Source organism: Symphalangus syndactylus, chromosome 10 (genome assembly GCF_028878055.3).
Source record: "Symphalangus syndactylus isolate Jambi chromosome 10, NHGRI_mSymSyn1-v2.1_pri, whole genome shotgun sequence".
NCBI lineage: Eukaryota > Metazoa > Chordata > Mammalia > Primates > Hylobatidae > Symphalangus > Symphalangus syndactylus.
In genome coordinates this window covers 10,893,798-10,914,017 of record NC_072432.2, presented here as the reverse complement: position 1 = coordinate 10,914,017, position 20,220 = coordinate 10,893,798, and the positions used below count along the sequence as shown (strand labels likewise).

General features: G+C 53.5%; 1 protein-coding gene across 1 annotated transcript; it reads left to right on the top strand.

Annotated features, from left to right (window-relative positions):
• Nucleotides 1–15,744: 15,744 nt before the first annotated feature.
• CALML5 (calmodulin like 5) lies at nucleotides 15,745–16,185 on the top strand. Its single transcript, XM_055296837.1, has one exon. It carries the CDS (start codon nucleotides 15,745–15,747, stop codon nucleotides 16,183–16,185), a length of 441 nt encoding a protein of 146 aa, XP_055152812.1.
• Nucleotides 16,186–20,220: the final 4,035 nt, after the last annotated feature.

The window sequence follows — 20,220 nt, the reverse complement described above, 5'->3', positions numbered from 1 at the left end:
TGGCTTCCTTTTGCTTCCCAAGGCCCGGATTGACCTGACAATTGATATGCTTTGCTCTATACTCCAACTCCCATTGACCATGGGGTGAAAGCACCCTTTCTCGGTCAGCCTCACTGCTTCCCCTCAGATGGAGGGATTTCCTGCAGGAGCGTGGGCCCCGGGCCTTCCTTTCCCACCGTCTCTTGAAAGCCTCCTCCAGATGTGCTGCCTGGCTCAGCTCTTTGGGTGACTTTTGTTCTGTCTCATGTGACTCATCAAGATTCACACAGGGCTGTGTCCCGGGCTGGGCTGGAGTTGTCATTCAGGGAGGAGATCACTGTTCTGGAACAGAGCAATGATTGGTTTAATTGAAATCTGATAGATCATCATGTAAAAAGCTGGCAGGTAAGCATGCTCCCTGCAGCCTGCAGCGCCCTGCGCGGCCTCTGGTCTGGTCATCACGTAGAGGTGGTCCTCTGGCATGGTTGGGGGCCTCACCTGCACCACGGGCCCCCAAGCCAAACAATGAGATTGTATGGAGACAGTCCTGGGCAGGTCCTCACGTCAGGTCTTGCAGTTTGCACCAGGTAGCCCTGGGCTATCCTGCCGTGCAAGAGCTGCCTTCTCAGCACAATGGAGTTCTACGGCTGCCTCGGCTGCAGAGGTCAGCTCCGGAGCCTCACTGAGCACCTCCATGGATGCATTTTGCAAAGGGCCGACCGAGCAAGAGGCATTAATGTGGCCTGTGCTTAGTTCCTGACAGCAAGTGGGATTAAACCAGGATTAAAGGATCAGCCCTAAACCAAAGCAGACCAGTAATAGGTCTCATGATAAAAGCAGCCAAATAATAATAATAAAAATCTATTCTTGGACTTGTCACTTTCCTGGGAAAAGGGCTATTTCTTGTGAAATATGCAGGGATTGGAACTTTCCCTGACAGCTCGCCGTGAGCTCACTCACTGCCCCCGCCTGTGCTGGAGGGTGGTGGGTGGTGAGAGGTGAAAGTGAAGGGTCTGGACAGAGGCAGAGGGAGGAGAGGGGGCGGGGGGGAGATGGGGAGGGAGAATGGGGGGTTCACTCTGGGATAGGTTCATCTGTATGATCCACTGAACCTTTCAAGCTTGATGTTTGATGTTTTGAAAAAAATGACAGAAAATATGGGCTGGGCACTGTGGCTCATGCCTGTAATCCTAGCACTCTGGGAGGCTGAGGTGGGCAGATCACCTGAGCTCAGGAGTTCAAGACCAGCCTGGCCAACATGGGGAAACCCCGTCTCTACTAAAAATACAAAAATTAGCCAGGTGTGGTGGCCCATGCCTGTAATCCCAGCTGCTTGGGAGGCTGAAGCAGGAGAATTGCTTGAATCTAGGAGGCAGAGATTGCAGTGAGCCGAGATGGTGCCTCTGCACTCCAGGCTGGGTGACAGAGTGGGGCTCTGTCTCAAAAAAAGAAAAAAAAGTGAAGTAGGGGGATGTCATTGAGAGGCTCAGCCACATGCTCCAGATCTTTTTATACAAGATGCATTCAATGATTAGCTAACTGGGACAGGTTGTTACTTTAAGCCTCCACAACCAAAGGGGCAAGATAATTATCTCCCAGAGAACAAGTTGATCTTCCTTGAAGGATAAGGAGTTCCCCAAGCAGCAGGAAGAGCTTCTGTTCCCAATTCCAGCCTTTGAAGTTTATGCTTCGGAAGAAAACCTTAGCATTTAATACAGGAAGGCATGCACGTGCGTGTGCATGTGTTTGTACCCACACATGTGACTCAAGCTTCCCTGTGACAATGGGTTGCCTGCGGGTAAGGGTGGGATGTGTGGAGAAGGCAGGAGGGTTTAGGGTGCGGGCTCAGTACCCTGATGAGAGATTTAAAGCAGGCAAAGGGATTTGGCAAAGTGCAGCTCCCATTTCATCATTTCTTCAGACCCTGCCTTAGTTATTTACTGCTGTGGTTTTAAACTCTGCTCTTCAAAACCCTTGGGTTCTGCAGAGGTCCGTCGAGAGGTGTGTAGGGGCAAGGGAAGGTGAGGGGCAGGAGCCCAGGTCACCCGGCCTCCTTCCTTTCCCCACCTCTGCTTTCAACTGTTTCATATGCATCATGTAAATCACAGCTGTCATGGCTCAGGTCCTCATGTGTACAATGGGCGCCATGGCAGCGTCCAGGTCAGTGGGTGACCAGAGTGACATGAATTAAGACATGAGAGGACTCCAAACAGTGGTCAGGCCTCTCACATCATAAGATCTCCATAAATAGTCACTATTATTTTGTGTTATTAGGGGTACGCTTTTCATTTGTAAGATGACTTCCATGGCACCCCGCCCCTCATGACCCCGTCTCACCCCCTGCAAATAGCATGCCATGGAGAGGCAGGACTTGAGCCTATGAATTTGAGGGGGACACGGTTCAGTCCAAACCTCTTGGTGTTTCTGTATATCCATTTCTGCATGTGTAAAATGAAGAGAACAGACAGCGTCCGACCTCATCTCTAAAGGCACACGGAGGAGGTGGAAAGGCCCTCGCCTGCCCCTGAGCACTGCAGCCAGCACAAGGCTGGACTTGCTGCTTCCGCGCGGGGACGCCCTCGGAAAGGCGGCAGGTGCCCACGGCGAGGAAGGGGCGGGAGTGAGGGGTGCGTGGCCCAAGAGAACTCAGTGAAGAAGGCCATTAGAGAGGACATGAGGGAAATGGGGTGTGCGAAGCTCTGAGCTTTTTCTGCCGGGTTTGGCTGAGGACACTCCATGGGTGAGTATCTGCCGCGAGGGGAGCTTGGTGGGTGAGGAAGGAAGAGGACACGATAGAGAACTGGAGGCAAGAAGGGAGGAAACCAATAGGAACGGGGAGGAGAAAGGGCTTCTCTGGAGCTGCTTGCTTTTCCCAGATTCTCCTGCCATTCCTGGCTCCAGGGAGTCCTGAAGGAATGATGGTTAGGGCGGAGAATCCTGCAGAGCAAAGGAGAGAACGGAGGAAAGCTCACACGCGGCTTCTTGGAGGGGAGCGGGGAGCAGGGGCTCTGAGGCTGCAGGTCGCAGGCTCCAGGGAAGGAAGCTCTCCATGGGAACCTTAGTATGAATTCCACCGAGGTGCGTCCCGGCACTGACCCGAAGGCAGCCACATTTGTGGAAATGAGGTTTGACGTGCATTTCGGATCCACAGAGAAGGTGGACTCTGTTTTGCAGAATGGACCAGCGGTGGGGGGGGGGGGGGGGGAAGGACTTTAAATGCTGGCAGGACTTTGTATTCCACTCATTCATGCATGCATTCATTCAGCCAGCCAGCCATCCTTTCGCTATCATTCATCAAATTAACGCGCACAGGCCGGGCGCGGTGGCTCACGCTTGTAATCCCAGCAGTTTGGGAGGCCGAGGCGGGCGGATCATGAGGTCAGGAGATCGAGACCACGGTGAAACCCCGTCTCTACTAAAAATACAAAAAAAATTAGCCAGGCGTAGTGGCGGGCGCCTGTAGTCCCAGCTACTCAGAGAGGCTGAGGCATGAGAATGGCGTGAACCCAGGAGGCGGAGCTTGCAGTGAGCCGAGATTGCGCCACTGCACTCCAGCCTGGGTGACAGAGCGAGACTCCATCTCAAAAAAAAAACAACAAAAAAAACCAAATTAACGTGCACTGAGTCCACTTTGTGTCAGCGCAGTGCCTGGCCCGAGGACCTCAGGGTGGTTTCGGCAAAGATCCGCTGCCAAGGAGTCCACAGGCCGTGTTTCCCACCAGGCCCCAGACACTCTCTGCGTGGAGCCCGAGGAGGTTCTGTGTGAGATCTCACCCTGCGAGAAGAAAGAGGTGGAGGCTGGGGGTTTGTCCAGTCACACCCCCATGGTGAGACACGGGCGGGGGGCGAGGCCTGACGCCCACTCCCAGCTGGATGCCCCTCTCCCACCCTGCGTGTCCTTTCCCAGACCCCAAAGCTTCCTGCCTGGTCTCAGTTCTTCGGAGAAGAGGGATTAGAAGCTGGAACAGGTATTTCTGGTAATGGGACGTGGCAGATCAGCATTTGCGGGGGCTCTGTCACCCTGTGAGATGTCCCAGCAGGAAGCGTGGCGTGTCTCCACTGAGACCTCCACGGAGCAGCTTTGGCTCCCTGAGAAGTCGAGGTGTGAGCAGTAGCGGCCTATCCTTTGCAGAGAGAAGGCTTGGGGAGGGAAGACCCTGGTGCCGCCTTCATAGCAGGTGGAAAGGAAGCCGTATGACAGGAGAATGAACCAGGTTTGGGGTCAAGGTGCTGACCACTGGGAAAAAGAGCTGCCCCGAGTTGCAAAACTCTGGATCCCATAAGTATAAACTATGCCCTGAGGAAGGAATCTCAGACGTATCTTAGAAAATGTTCTAGCTTGGGAAACAAACACAACAGGACCGTGAATCCAAATATTTCAAGTGGGTTTAGAGGACTGGAGTTCTAAACGCTGCTTTAACTGTAAGTGATCACACCCCGGAATGTGCTGAAGAAAGGAAAATGGGCCAGTACCGGCGAGGACTATGGGCAAGGAAAACGGGAGCGTGCGATGTGTCAAAGCAAGACATCTGTGCACAGTAATATAATCAAGTAATAGATAGTAATAGAATCAAGCTGATGTATTTGGCAGGGGTGGCGGGAGGATGAGGCAACTCCCATTAGATTAGAAAGATGTTAACACCGTAACAAAAGGGGGGCTCGAGGAAGGGGAAAAGCGCAGCTCTCTTTTTAAGACGCCAAAAAGTAGTCAGACATGCTAAGAACAAAACAAACACAAACAAAAACCAGCAAAGAAAGCTCTTCGAGAAGAGTAAGGCTACTGATCTTCGAGAACCAAATCATTATTTCCACACGTGTCACGAAGAACACAGACATTAAAGCACAAAGGAGAAACTTAAATGAAAGTAGGAGGGAGAAGTCAAAGCTCAAGTAAAGAGATTTTTAACCTAGAGAGGCTGAGTTATCAAGGAAGAGAGAAGGCCAAGCCAGCTTGTTGCAGAATGTTCCGGAAGATAAGATAATGATAGACTTAAATAAATAGGGACTGATCAAGGTGATAGTGAGTTCTTGGTGAAATTGCTTCCAAGGATTTTATAGCAGTGTATTTCATAGAAATATACAGTAACCAGATGACTGTATTAAAATTTTTAAAACTGCTGGGTGTGGTGGCTCATGCATATAATTCCAACACTTTGGGAGGCAGAGGCAGGTGGATCACTTGAGGCCAGGAGTTCTAGACCAGCCTAACCAACATGGTAAAACCCTGTCTCTATTAAAAATACGAAAATTAGCAGGGTGTGGTGGCGTGTGCCTGTAATCCCAGCTACCTGGGAGGCTGAGGCAGGAGAATCACCTGAACCTGAGAGGTTGCAGTGAGCCAAGATTGCGTCACTGCACTCCAGTCTGACTCCGTCTCAAATAAAATAAAATAAAAATATAAAACTGACTCATGCAGTTAAGTGTTTCCAAAGAACGTAATTGGTGGGAGGCAGAGCGGGCCCGAATTGCCACCTCTTCCCGGCACAGCCAGTGCTCTTCCTCCCACTCCCGGCCACCTCCTCAGGCCCCTGCCCGTGCCACGCGTGGGTGAAGCTGTGAATGTGCTTCTCCACATGGGGGTGCGGGACAACGCTGGGGCCTCGGGCTGGGCTTCTGCGCTAGAAAGCCTCACTGTTGAGTCAGGGGCTGCTGGAGCCGAGTTTTGTCTTCAATGGCTTATGAAGGAAAGATGAAGCTATCAGATAATGAGCAGACGCTATGGTGCCTTGGATAAGAGCCTGGGTTCTGGCATCAGGCAAACCTAGATTTGCATTTCCACCTCTTTGATGAACTGGTTTTTTGACCTCACTAAGCCTCAATTGCGTCATCTGCTTACTCTTATTTTAATAAGAATAAAAGGAGAGGAAGAATGAGGTCACGCATCAAAGCCCTTAGCACAGCGCCTGGCACATAGAAAGGGCAGGTGAACATCGCCTGTCCTCCTCAGGTAACTGGGTCAGCGGTGGCTTCGATGTGGTTCTGCCCAGTTTGGGCACCGAGGTGTGGCTGGGCTGCAATGGATGTTTGAGTAAAGGATAAAGCTGGTGGCAGCAGACTTTACTGAGCCCTGGTGCAGGGGGTTCTTGGAAATCCAACCACAGAGGGTGGCATGAACCCTTGGGCTGGGGCACATACAGCACAGAGTTGTTCTGTATCTAGGGAACTTGAGGACATCACATCAATGTCCCACCCTCATGAACTAGTTATAAACTAGTGACTTCTCATGAACTGGCGAAAGCCAACTTGAAGCTCCAGAACGGGGAAGAGCAACTTCCTGAAAGAAGGAAGCAGGAAGGAGAAACAGCTCCGGTGCTAGGAATGCCATGGTTGACTGAACCAGATTGTGGGAAGGAGAGGGAAGGCAAGCTACAGTGGTACAGAAAGGGCTGTGGGCATCTTATCCCAAGGGAGAAGGAAGAAGGAGACACGGCCAGCCAGGTCCAGGACGTCTCAGCCTCTGGGCCAGCAGAAACGCCAACGCTTCTTAAATGTCACCCAGTTGAGGAGAAGGTGGTGTGGGAGTAGAGCCTGTCCTAGAAAAGAACAAAAAGAGTGAAACTGGAGTCGGGGGTGAGTGGCGGAGGACATCTGGGTTCATAAGAAAGTGGGATGTAGCAGCTGGGGAAGATTTAGTGCTGGAAAAGAACAGCAAATGTGTGTCTTTTACAATTAAACCTCCACCCAAGAGCCAGGGGATCCAAGAAGAAACCTGGAAACATATCTGTGGAAAAGGCGTAGAGTTCTTCGAAGTGGGGTTTTAAAGACATCCAAGTCCAGTAGGGATGGACCCTGTGTAATGGCCAGGGGCGGGAGGGGAAAGAGGGGCCCAAGGAGCCGTCGACCCCTAGTTGGGATCAGGAGCCGAACATGCCTGAGGAAGCACCTGGACCCAGGGGAGCCGGTGAGGGACGAACACCACGTGAGTCTCGGGCCTGTATTTTGATTCCAGCTTCCTTTCTGAGGGGCAGCTCCTTCTTTTCATTCCTTGGCTTCCCAGTCTCTGAAATGGGGTTAACCATGACGGCTGCCCTGGGCGTGGCTGCAGGCATGGGAGGAAAGGCTTGTTCATGAGTGACTGGTGAGCGCGTCCACGTGAGCTGAGGGCATGTTTACCAGGAAGCACGTTCCTTCTCCTCAACCCACTCACTGCACAGTCGGAAAATCCCAGGACCAAAAAAAGGGCTGAAGGTTTCCACAGGCCACTGGCACTGAGCTCTGGGCAAATGTAGAAACTGAGCCGAGAGGAGGAGCAGGACTGGGTCTCCTGCCTGAAAGCCCTGGTTTGCCCCGCTGCACTTTCCCTGCTTGTAAGCCCAGAGCCCAGCATCTGCTGACTAGTCCACGTGCATTGGACCCTGCGAGGCTGGGCCTCGGGTGAAGGGTGGCTCTGCCAGGGGCCCTGTGAGGTTACTCAGTCAGTGAGCCTGACCCCTCAAAGTGTTGTCTGTGACCAGCCCTGACCAATTCAAAGGTGGCAGGGAGAACACCCCTGCATTGCGGCTGGACCTCAGCCCAGCAGTTGGGGGAGGCAACAGGTACACAGACATCCCCCCCGGGAGGTCGGGGTGAAGTGCTGCGGGTGCAGGAGGGCAGTCGTGGCCTGCGGGAGGGTAGAGCTGCTTTAGGGGGCTGCTTGCATCTGGATGGCCTGAGAAGGGTGTGGTAAGGGGGTCCTGGGAGGAGAGGATGTAGTGTGGGGGAGGCCCGGGGAGGGAGGCTGGGTGGGAGGGCAGCAGGGTGGTTTTGGGAGGGGGATCTTCCTGCCCTCAGTCCCCCTGGCCATTGCAGGTTTCACCTCCACCAGTGGCCTCTTGTGGGATTCAAATTCATTTCCACTATAGACACGGGGCCAGACTTGCTGGTAACCCAGGTTCCTGTCTCTGGGCTCCCCTCCAAGAAGCCTGCAAGGGCACGGCACCCCTGTGCTTTTCTCCCCCTTCCTTCTCTGGGGCAGCCACGCTCTCCTCCCAGGACACAACCCCACCCAGGGCACCCTGCAGCTGAGCTTGGTGCCTGGACCTGCTCTGACCTGGAGGGGACACACCTCAATCCCTGCAGATGGGCTGGCTCCCGCACAACAGGTTTCCCTTCGGAAAGAGCTCCTGAGAGGCGGGGAGCGGCCAACCCTCCCCTGGAACTACACTGAGGACCCTCCTGTCGAGGGGACTTAGCCTACGGGGTCAGCAGGAGTGGAGCGTAGGCACTGGGCTGCTGTCGGGCCAGAGGGAGGAGGCTCACTGCTCTGCTGAGTCAAAGCCAGTGCCCTTCCTGTCTCTTCCAGGCCCATGTGTCCAACGGCAGGTGCAGAGGAGAGCAAGCGCCAGAGGGAGAGCACACTGTCTGGCCAGCCCTGTCCTCCACAGACGGCCCTATGGTCCTGCATGGCGCCTGCCTCCTTTCCTCTCTGACCACAAACTCACATCTCTCTTGCTTTCCTGGCCCATGTCGGACCCCAGGGCCATCGTCTCCTTGCTTGGCACCGTCCGGATGAAGAGGCATGACACGGAGGCGTTGCTTCCTGAAAGCCTCTGAGCGGCCACCAACTTACTGGACGGGCCACTGGCCAGGCACCCGCAGCTCCTGGTGGCAGGTGGGGTCTCAAGAGGGTGGAACTCACAATGGGAGGGAAGAACGGTCCCTCGCCTTCGTAGGGTGCCTTGCAGGCTACAGGCACTTTCCCATTTGCTTCTTGCAGCAGCCCCATAGCAGGAAGAGGTAGGGATTCCTAACCTCCTCTACAGTGGGTGCAACCAGAGCTCCTAAGCCGAGGGCCTTCTTGTCTCCAGCTCCCCCTGGGATGGGCCCTACTCGGGAGCCTGAGGTGGGAGGATTGTTTGAGCCTGGGAGGCACAGGTTGCAGCGAGCCAAGATTGCGCCACTGCACTCCAGCTGGGGTGACAGAGCAAGACACTGTATCAAAAAAAAAAAAAAAAAAAAAGGAAAAATAAAAATAAAAATAAATAGGAAATACTTAACAAAACAAAGATCCTTTAAAAATGTTTTATACAGTTTCTTGTACACACATACACACAAACACACACAATGGCCGCATCATTCAGCCTTTTTCATCTTTTCACCCCCTTTTCTGCATATTGGTATATCTGCAACCCATATTAATATCGTAGATTTTTGTTTATACACGTATAGTCCTGTTATTAGTTGTAATACATGACACATTGCCAGATTACTTAGAATAAAGCTGTCACATTTGACCTTTTCACCAGCAATGTGGAATGATAACAATTTCTTCACATCTTCTCTAGCAGTAGGTATTTTAATTAATTCATTTTTTGCCAGCTAGATTGGGCATGAAATGACGCCTCATTATTATTTTAATTTGTACTTCCTCTTCTACCACTGAATTTGAGCATCTTTTACTGTTTGTTGGCCATTTAAATTTGCTCTCCTGTGAACTGGCTACTTATATCCTTGGCTTATTTTTCTATTGAATTGTTATTTTTGTAGTTTTAACAATTTTAGAGCTCTTTATATGTAAAATTATTTGTATATCATTTCCTCCAAGATCTATCATTTTGCTTTATCTAGATACAGTGTTTTTTTGCTGCTCACACAGAAGTTTTTACCTTTTTTATAGGTAGTCAAATATACCTACCTTTTCTTTGAGAACTTCTGGGTTTCCAGGATTATTTAAATAGATTTCTCTCTCGCCTCTCACTTTGCACATCCATCTACTTGCATTCAGTTGTTTAGGTCTAAACTTCCCCAAAAGGTTTTTGTACATATGTGTTATAGCAATGAACAGGATCACGATAATCCCTGATCTTGTCCAGCGTTCAGGCTCGTGACCATCTTCACGCTTCAGAATATGGTCCTGAATCCTGAAATACATCCACAGTCCTGAGCACCACCCTCAGAACCACGGCTTTATTACTGATTTTAGATGAAAGCTGCTGATATTTTTTCCTGACAACTGAGTTATGCCTTAAGTTCTGCCAATACTAGCTGCGAAATGAAGAGGTGCTCAGAACATGCTGAGGAGACCCATGGGAGAGGGAGAGGGGCCTCCTACCCCACGACAGCAGGGGGGAAGGGTCACCTGGGGAATCGCCATGAACCAGGACCGTCTCACGCATGCCAGACCCCACGCATACCTCTGCGCAGTGAATGGAGGGTCCTAATGTATCATTTTAAACCACTGGGATTATACTCCATGTAATTTGTTTAAAATGATAGGGAATAAAACATGTAATCCACCTTACATTTCCATCCAATATGGTCTGAGGTGAAATGTTTCAGTTCTCTCAAGACACTTCTCCAGGAGGTGCTGGGTAATCAGGGATGGGGGATGGGGACTGATGAACAGGCTCTGGGTCTGGGACACAGAGCCAGGTGTGTCTTGCCAGGTTGCCAGGTGTGTCATTGATGGGTAAGAGTCTGGGGGAGGACTGCTTTTGCCAACCAGCCCAGCAAGTCTAGACAGATTGCGGGCACTGGATAAATAGCAATCCACACCAGCCCCAGAGCCTCTCCTCACCCGAGAATGCACAAGCACCCTCTCCAGGAGAGGGAGTGGGGGGGGCCTCTGCCCTTTGCCCAGGAAACCCCCTGGCGTTACTTCAGGTTGTTGTAGCCCAAGAATCACACCATTGATTGGACAGGAATCTAGATCGGAACCGAGCTCTCCACCTTCCGAGTTCTCACCCTGTGACGGTTTCCTGTAGATTTATGAGCCTCTGTCAAGCGTGTTCCACACCTGTGGACCATGTGGTGGACCCTAGGAGTGCCGTGGACAGCAAGGTCGACACTGTCCATGGCATCAGTGAAATCAGGTGTTTCTTTACTCAGCTGAAGCCCTGAGAACTTAGAATTGCCACCCGGGTCTGCAGTGAGGATACTTCTGCTTTGGCCAGGAAGCAGCCTGGCATGGCACCCAGCAGAGAGCTGGCGCAGGCCGGGGTGCAGGAGCTGGCGGGGCTCTGCCTACTGAGTGCTTGCTCTTGCCAGGTGCTGGGCGGAGGCTTTCCTGCAGGGCTTCGACCCTCTCAAGGCTCCTATAAGGCAGGTGCTAGTGCCATCTTCTTCACCAGAGAGGCATGCGGCGTTTAGGGGTGAAGCAGCTCACCCGGTCCACACAGGTAGCAAAGTGCAGAAGCCAGGAGCTGACCCCCAGTGATCTGATCACACGCTGTTGGGAAGACGTGTGGTGTGCAGGGGAGGTGTGTGGTGCGTAGGGGAGGTGCGTGGTGTGCAGGGGAGGTGTGTGATGTGTAGGGGAGGTGTGTGGTGTGCAGGAGAGGTGTGTGATGTGTAGGGGAGGTGTGTGATGTGTAGGGGAGGTGTGTGATGTGTAGGGGAGGTGTGTGGTGTGCAGGAGAGGTGCGCGGTGTCTAGGAGTACCCAGGGAAGGGGGCTCAGAGCCGGCTGCTTGTGAAACCAGCACAGTCGCTCATCATTTCTATTCTTATTGCTGAGGCTAATCGCGAGGGAGATGAGCTCTGTGAACCTGGGTCCCCAGCGTTCTCTTCCACAGATCACACCCTCCACACAGGCCCTTCTCATTTCCCTAGGGCTGCCCTGTCCCCAGAGAAGGTCAGGGCTGTGCCAACACCGCGGAGACAGCACAGGTGCCAGGTGAGAACAGTTTCTGCAAACACAGAAGTGTGAGGAGTTTCTGCGCTGGTTGAGGCTCCAAGGCCTGTTTGACTGGTTTCTCCACTCTGAGGAGCCAAAGTGTAGTGGAAGTGCCAGAGTGTGTTTTTGCTCCTGGGGTGAGTCTGGTGTGAAAGCTAGAGTTGTCCTCGCCTGAACAGAAGGACAGCCACCCTACACCCTGCATATCTTCTCCCAACACACACACACACACACACACATGCATGCACATTTGCACAGACATGCAAACTTGTGTTCACATGCACACACAAACCCACACCCACACACACATGCACACACAAATAGACATATACATACACACACAAAAACACATGTGCACACAGCTAATGCACAAGGCAGTCCCATGACTGATGATAACTCTCCCTGCCTATGGGGACCCGTCCGGCCACCTTGGAGAGGTTTTCATCCTTCCTATAGCAAGTTGCAGACGTCTTCAGTCCTCCTCGATGAAGGAGACTCCCTTTCACCTCCAGGGTGGCAGGGAGAGTTGGCGTCTCCATGAGGGGCTCAACTGAGAGGTGCGGGAGAGGGGGAGAGCCTGCCTCCAGCACTCAATCACAAAGATGTCATCTCCCTGCAAACCCCCCCCCCCACCTCCCTCTTCCATGCTGATCACGACCTTCTCTTTCTCACCTGGTCCCGGGATCCTTCTCTGCAAACTTCAGCCTGTCCCTCTGCTGTTCTTCCCAGCCTCCTGCACCTCCCTTAGGCCCCTCGCACACAGCTCCATAGGCAGCCACCACATTAAGGCTAGCTGGGCCATCTTCCTTCCTCTCACTTCTCTGCTGGGTTTGCTTCTCACATGGCCCCTGGGTCGGGGGAGCTCAGCTGTGGGATGTGGAGCCAGTGGCTGGGTACCCCAGCTTTGGGCTCCTCATGGAGTGGAGGACGGATGATGCCCTTGGCCCCTGCATCACACAGGGATACACCCAGAAAGCATCGCCTGAGAATGCACCTTAGCTAGAAAGAAGAGTTTCTCCCTCCTCAAAGTCAGGCTCTGCACCCAGCTGCTGTGTTAAACCAGCCGAGGCAGAGGGGCTCGACCAAGCTTGCCTAGATTTGACAACAAATGCCGTCTTGTCCCTCTTTGGGCGCCCCCATTTGGGCTGTGCCAGGCCGTCTGTGGTGCGGGTCACTCATGCATGGCTGTCCTTGGCGTCCCTAGTGCTGAACCCAGAGGAGGGGAGTGGAAACTTCACCCACGGAGGCTGAGCCAAGGCCGCTGACAGCTTGCATGCTGTGGTGGGAGGCGGAGTGCCCCTCATCCTGAGGGGAGGATGAAAAAAACTATCTCAGTGCTTGTACATGCCCTGAAAAGAGAATGTGTTAGGGAGGAAATGACCCCGGATGCGGAAACACCCAGCAGGAAGTCAGGGGAATTTCCCTATGGGACACTGCCTCTCTCCATCTAGAAAATGCACATCACGAGAATAGTGACCATCGTCCTGTCTCGTGATGAGACAGCCTGAGGCTTTTTCTAAGTAGGTGCTTCTGCTCTGCATGGAACTGCCTCTGTTTGGAGCTGACACTGAAAAGTCAGCTAATGCTCTGAGCCTTGGCATGTTGGACTTAACTAAACCTCAAGGCTGACGCATTTAATTTTTCAGTTCAATCAAAAGAGGTCTAATCACAAAATTGTGAGATTCCCCTTCAAGTAGATGTTTTCCCCAGTGTTGGTTTACATCAAACATGAATCAGCTTGTTATTGACCATGACGTTTATCATAGAATAATAACACCTGCTGCTGGCTCTGTGCTTAATATTCTGATCCTACACGTTCTGATCAGATATGGTGGGTGCATCATCCTAGTTAATAGATGCGGATATTGAGACACATGTTTCCACATCACTGACAAAACTGGAACTGGGAGCTCAAGCCTCCTAATATTGTTTGCAAAGTAGTATTTAATACCCGGGGAAAATGACATGAAATAGTTATTAAGCATTTGGATTTTAATCGCAGGTCCCATCAACAAGATGAGAAGGAAAGGAAATTTCAAATATAGATTTAAATCTTCAGGTATTCTTTAAGGAAATAAAACAAGGAGCTGGGCTGAATCCAGCTATTAAGAGTCTCGCCCTCCCCGGGGCCCTCACCAGGCAGGATGCTTCTCTGTTCTCATCTCTTGGCCGGACCCACGTTCTCCACCCCAAACCGGTTGTCAATTTCATTGAGAAATTGGTTGCTCAATATTTATTGAGGCCTCTGTATTATTCCACCACCGAGGTGAGCTAGAAAATCTTCAAGATGTCTTTACAAAATGAGTTAGACAACTGGGACCCTGCTCTCTGCATCTCTCTGTCTATGCTGGGTCCCCCTGAACTCCAGTGGGGTGACCCCCTTGCTTCCTTCTCCCTGCTGACCATGACCTTCCCTTTTGCACCTGGTCCACGGAGCTCCCTCTCTGCAAACCTCAGCCTCTCCCTCTGCTGCGGTGCTTCCAAGCCCTTTGCACCTCCCTCTGGGCCCTCACACGCCGCTCAGAGAGCAGCTGCCGCACCAGTGCTGGCTGGGGCATCTTCCCTCCTCTCACTGCTCTGCCTGGTTTGCCTCTTGTGTGGTCCTGGGGGACTGAGCTGTGGGTCATGGAGTGAGTGGTTGGGCACCCCAGCCTCCGGCTTCCCTTGGAGAATGTGTGCAGCACCAAGGGGCTGGGAGGTGTTTGTCTGGCTGCACTTTAGGGAAGGAGAGGGCACTTGGTCTATTTGATGGGCTGAACAGGAGGGAGGTGGAATGTATAAACTTTCTCAGGGGAATAAAGGAGTTTGTTCCCTGTGTACGGGCAGGGGTTGGGGAGAAGAATGGGAATCTATGGAGATCAGAGGGGACTTGCTTGAGAAAGGCATCTTGGGGACTCCAAGGCAAATGTCCCCTCACAACTGTAGGTCATATCAGTGGAAGGACTTGGGGATGGTCCCCCGAAAACTTAGCTGTTGCTCTAAAAGTTGCTCAAGGCAAGTGGCCCTGGGGGTTTCCTTCCAGAGAACAGATCAGATCGAGGTTCCCAGTAGGTTCCCAGAAGGGTTTCTGTGCTTAGGGCTGATGCTTAGTAAAACCACAAGGAAGGCCAAATTTAATGGCAGCCACCTGTTCTGCATCCTCCTGCCCCTCTGCCTGCACCTTTGGGGTATGCTGGGCACTGAGGCCCCCCGTGTCTTGCTGCAGCAAAACTCCAACTGTAGCTATTTGATGCCCTGTGAATGGAACGCCTGCCACTGAGCTCCCAGGGTGTCTGCACAGGGAACCTTGGACTTGGCGATGGAACTGAACTGTAGGAATCCCTGAGCTAGAAGGGAGTATTCTGGGGAGACAAAAAGTCTTTCCCTCTCCCCTGAAATCACACATCACCTGTTCACTTGATAAACAATATCTCAGCACCAGCTATGGCTCTGAAGGCAGCCCTGGTCCCTTGCTTCCTTGAAGTTAAAGGCAGTGAGCCCCATCCTCTGTCTCTAGACCCTGGACTGGGAATCTCATGATACCCACAGTTGTGCCCTGGCAGAATCAACGCTACCACCCACTTCCCTTCCAAGAGCCCCAGCCTCAGGGCAAGAGCTAGACAGTAGCACTGGAGAGAGGGGTACAGAAACACCAAACACTGGGGCCTGCTGTGCCCCTGAGGGAGCCCTCTTCAAGCCACCTTCCCCTCCAGTCTCAGTCTTTGTGAAGTTGGAGAAGCTGTCTTGAACCCGTTGGCTTGGTCAGGATCTCCGACAATCAGCTGCAGGGGAAACTATCCCCTAGGCAGAATGTTCCTGGAGGGAGGTGGTTGCTATCAAGGCCAGGAGGGGTTGGCAGGCTAGCCATCCGATACCCCGACCCCATGGCAGTTCCCACCTGGCACCTGACAGCCCTCCCACTCCCATTCCTGCATTTCCTGTCTGCAGCTGATCTGTCCCTCCCTGGGAGGAGGCTCTCACCCCAGGGCATTTGGAGGGTGGGGAGCCTCCTCCTCCCTTTGTTCCGATTGCAGAAAAGGAGGGGGTTCCCCGGCCAAGGCAGAACTGTCTGGGACAGACGCTGCCCGGATCCCTGCGGCTGCCTGCACTCTGGACCACGAGCTCTGAGAAGCAGCAGGTTGAGGGCCGGTGGGCAGCAGCTGGGAGGCTCCGCGAGGTGCAGGGGACGCAGGCATGGCCGGTGAGCTGACTCCTGAGCAGGAAGCCGAGTACAAAAAGGCCTTCTCCACGGTCGACAAGGATGGAAACGGCACCATCAATGCCCAGGAGCTGGACGCGGCGCTGAAGGCCCTGGGCAAGAACCTCTCGGAGGCCCAGCTAAAGAAACTCATTTCCCAGTTGGACAGCGACGGCGACGGCGAAATCAGCTTCCAGGAGTTCCTGGCGGCGGTGAAGAAGGCCAGGGCCGGCCTGGAGGACCTGCAGGTCGCCTTCCGCGCCTTCGACCAGGACGGCGACGGCCACATCACCGTGGACGAGCTCAAGCAGGCCATGGCGGGGCTGGGGCAGCCGCTGCCGCAGGAGGAGCTGGACGCCATGATCCGCGAGGCCGACGTGGACCAGGACGGGCGGGTGAACTACGAGGAGTTCGCGAGGATGCTCGCCCAGGAGTGAGGCTCCCCGCCTGCGTCCCCCTGGCTGCGCCCTGAGCCTTCGGGGCCACCGCCCGCTGCTGCTTTTGTGCTGGGACTCTCCAGGGAAACCTGGTCGGTGGATGGGAGACTGCCTCCCCCCCGGGAGGAAGGCTTTGCGCTCCGGGGCCTGGATGCGGCGCCCTCGGGCCGCCTGCGAGCCCCTCTCTGCCTCCAGACCTTGGGCAGAAGGCGGCCTCCTTGGGCCTGGTTCCCCTTTGCCCTGCAGTGGAATGGGTCTCCCCAGCTCGGGGCTGCCCTGAGGGTCCCTCAGCCCCGCATTGATCTAAATAAAGGACTGCCGAGTCCCATGTGTGCTTGGTGTTTGTGGGGCGGCGGCCTCTGAGGGCCCCCGCCTGCTTCCAGGGTTCCTTCCAGCCCACCCCTCTCCCAGCCCACCGCTCTCACCTGCGGCGGGAGAACTGCCTGGAGCAGGCCCCAGGGGCACCTCCTGCCTCCCCTGACGCGGAGCCGAGGGCAGGTGGGCAGAGGATGTGTGAGGATGGTGCTGGGCGGGGTCTCTGGCTCCAGGTTCTGCCTGAGCTGCTGGTGAGGACCTGGGCACGTGTCCTGCACAAACAGGAGCCCGTGCCTCGCACGGACGGACGGAGCCCAGCTGCCAGCCTCTGCACGCAGCCTGCCTCTCTTCGGCTGCAAATAATATAGTGTATGTCTGTGTGTGCATCTGTGTGTGCATGTTCGTGTGTCTGTATGTGTCTCTGCATGTGTGCATCTGTAAGTCTCTGTATGTTTGTGTGTCTGTGTGTCCTTGTGTGCATCTGCATGTGTATGTGTGTATCTGTGTGGGTGTCTGAGTGTGTCTCTGTGTCTGTGTGTCTGTGTCTGTGTGTGGCTTTGTGTGTGTATCTGTGTGTGTGTGTCTCTGTGTCTCTGTGTCTGCGTGTGTTTATCTGTGTGTGTCTGTGTCTGCGTGTGTCTGTGTCTATGTTTGTGTGTGTCTGTGTGCCTATCTGTGTATCTATCTGTGTGTCTGTGTATGTCTGTGTGTCTATCTGTGTGTCTGTGTATGTCTGTGTGTGTCTGTGTATGTGTTTATGTCTGTGCATATGTGTATGTGTATGTGTATGTGTGTGTCTGTGTGGCTCTGTGTGTGTATCTATGTGTCTAGGTATGTCTGTGTGTTCCTGTGTGTGCCTGTGTATGTATCTGTGTGTATCTGTGTCTGTATGTCTGTGTCTGTGTGTGTGTGTCTAGGTATGTCTTTGTCTGTGTGTCTGTGTATCTATCCGTGTGTCTGTGTGTGTCTGTCTGTGTCTGTGTATCTGTGTGTGTCTATCTGTGGGTCTGCGTGCCTGTGTCCGTGTGTGTCGGTATGTGTCTGTGTGTCTTTGTGTGTGTCTGTGTGTGTGTCACTGTCTCTGTGTGTGTGTCTGTATCTGTGAGTCTGTGTCTGTCTGTGTGTGCATCTATGTGTCTCTGTGTCTGTGTGTGTGTCTTTGTGTCTATGTGTCCGTGAGTCTGTGTGTTACTGTGTGTGCATCTGTGCGTCTGTGTGTATGTGTGTGTGTGTGTGCGCACGCGCGTGCGTCTGTGTGGTTAGGGTTGGGGGAGGTGGGGAAAGGGCAGAGCAAGGGGGAGAAGGACGGGGCTGAGCAGGAGGGCCCTCCACCCTGACAGGGCACAGCCCTGTATGGACTTGGGTTGTGTTAGTGCCCTGAGGTTTAGAAACGAGACCCAGGCTCGCTCATCACAGCCGGGCGTTCCCAGGGCTCCCTTTGTCCTGGGTCTCAGATGGTCGCACCCAGGCGCCTCGCTTGGCAGATGTGGAAACTGAAGCTCCAGGTGGGTACAGGAGCAGCCAAGGCCACCTTATGGTAGCATCGGGTGAAATCGGGCTTCGGGGAGGTGGCGGCCCTGGCCTTGGAGTCAGGATTCGTTACTTTCCCACCTGCCGTGCTCTCGGGCACGCCTGGGGGGGGGGGCACACCTGCGGGGGGGCGCACACCTGTGGAGGAGCGAGGTGGGCCTGTCCACTTTATCTCGGCTTCAGCACAAAGCCTGGGGAGCCAGGAGTGGCCCGGGGCACTGAGGCGGGGCCTGGGCGTTTTCAGGAGTCACCACGATCTCTTGCGGTCACTCATTGCGACCTGTTCCTTCTTGCCCAGAGCTCAGAGCCTGGCCAGTGCTCCCCAGGCCCTTCCAGCCTCAGGACTGGGGCCAGACCTTCCCTCCTCTGCCTGGCCTGTGGGCAGGGCGCACCTGGGGCTAGGGAGAGAAGAGGTGGACACCCCAGTCTCCTCCCTCAGGGCTCTGAACAGGAAGGGCTGCAGAGGGAGTCGAAGAGAGATGAGGAGGTGAGAGGGGAACAGAGCAGAGGCAGCCTCAGACCTGCCTGGCCGCCTGACCGACCAGGAGGCCCTCGGCAAAGTCTATGCCCATCCCAGCTCTGCCCGGAGGTCCTCCAGGAAAGCCCCATCCTCTCAGGGACGCGGGTCCCAGAGGTCTCATTTCTGAAGTGATGATTCCTCAGTGCCAAGCTGGTCAAGAAGAGGTTTTCCAGGGTCTGTGTAGAAAAATAAAATAAAATAACAAAAGAAAAATAAAGGCTTTGCGTTCACTTTTTAAATTCTGAGGATATGCTGCATTTTCACCACTGAGTTCCTTTCTCTTAGGAAGCTACTGGAATCACAGGAGATTTTTTTTTTTTTTTTTGGTGTTTCTTTTCCTTCGTGTTCTCACTCTGCAAAATGGGGAGTCTCACCATTACACAAATTTCTTTGGAAATGCTCCTCGTCCGGGAGGGTCCCAAAGTCTGAGGACAGCAGCTGAAATCTGTAGAGGGCAAAATCGATTTTCTTTTCTTTTAAAAAATACCTGATTTTGAAGACACATGCAGCTCATACATGGGGAAAATAAACTTCTAATTCAGGACTGATGTGTGCTCTGGAGCACGCGGGAGGGGTTTGGGGAAGGCATCAGAGGGGCCTCAGCTGGTTCTGAAGGTGTCATTTCTTTAGCTGATGATGTTGACGGTTATGTGGGTGTCCTCTATGTTAGTCTCTATATTTTTATGTGTCTGAAATGTTTCATATTAAAAATAACATGGGCGCATCACGGAAGGTTAGAAATTGCAGAGAGGAGCACACGGGGAACTCGACCCTCCCGCGTGAGGCCACGCCTCCAGAGACCCACAACCCGAAGCTCCACCCTCCCGCGTGAGGCCACGCCTCCAGAGACCCACAGCCCGAAGCTCCACCCTCCCACATGAGGCCACGCCTCCAGAGGCCCACAGCCCGAAGCTCCACCCTCCCGCATGAGGCCACGCCTCCAGAGGCCCACAGCCCGAAGCTCCACCCTCCCGCATGAGGCCACGCCTCCAGAGAACCACAGCCCGAAGCTCCACCCTCCCGCATGAGGCCACGCCTCCAGAGACCCACAGCCCGAAGCTTTGCTGGATTTTCCCCTGTGGGAAGGCCCTGCCCCACTGGCCCTGACTCCACAGTCTGTTGACCGACTTGGGAGAAAAGGGCTTGAGTTTTCCATGGAACTAGCAAGGCACCTGCCTGTCTCCATTTCTATAGTTGGGGGTTGGGACAGAATCTGGAAGGGCTAAAGAAAAACCAAAACCAAAAAGAAAGAAACAAACAAGGCATTTTTTTTCTTTTTTTTTTTGAGATGGAATCTCGCTCTGTCGCCCAGGCTGGAATGCTGTGGTGTGATCTCGGCTCACTGCAACCTCTGTCTCCTAGGTTCAAGCGATTCTCCTGCCTCAGCCTCCTGAGTAGCTGGGGTTACAGGCCTGCGCCACCACGCCCGGCAATTTTTTTTGTATTTTTTAGTAGAAACAGGGTTTTGCCATGTTGGATAGGCTGGTCTCGAACTCCTGACCTCAGGTGATCCACTCGCCTCAGCCTCCCAGTGCCAGAATTACAGGCATGAGCCACCACACCTGGCCAAAGAAGACATTTTCTACAGTAGCGTTACCAACTCTAGGGTCAGCATATACATCCGGATTTGTCATGATGGTTAGATCTGGCCTCTCCTTGCAACTGTGGAC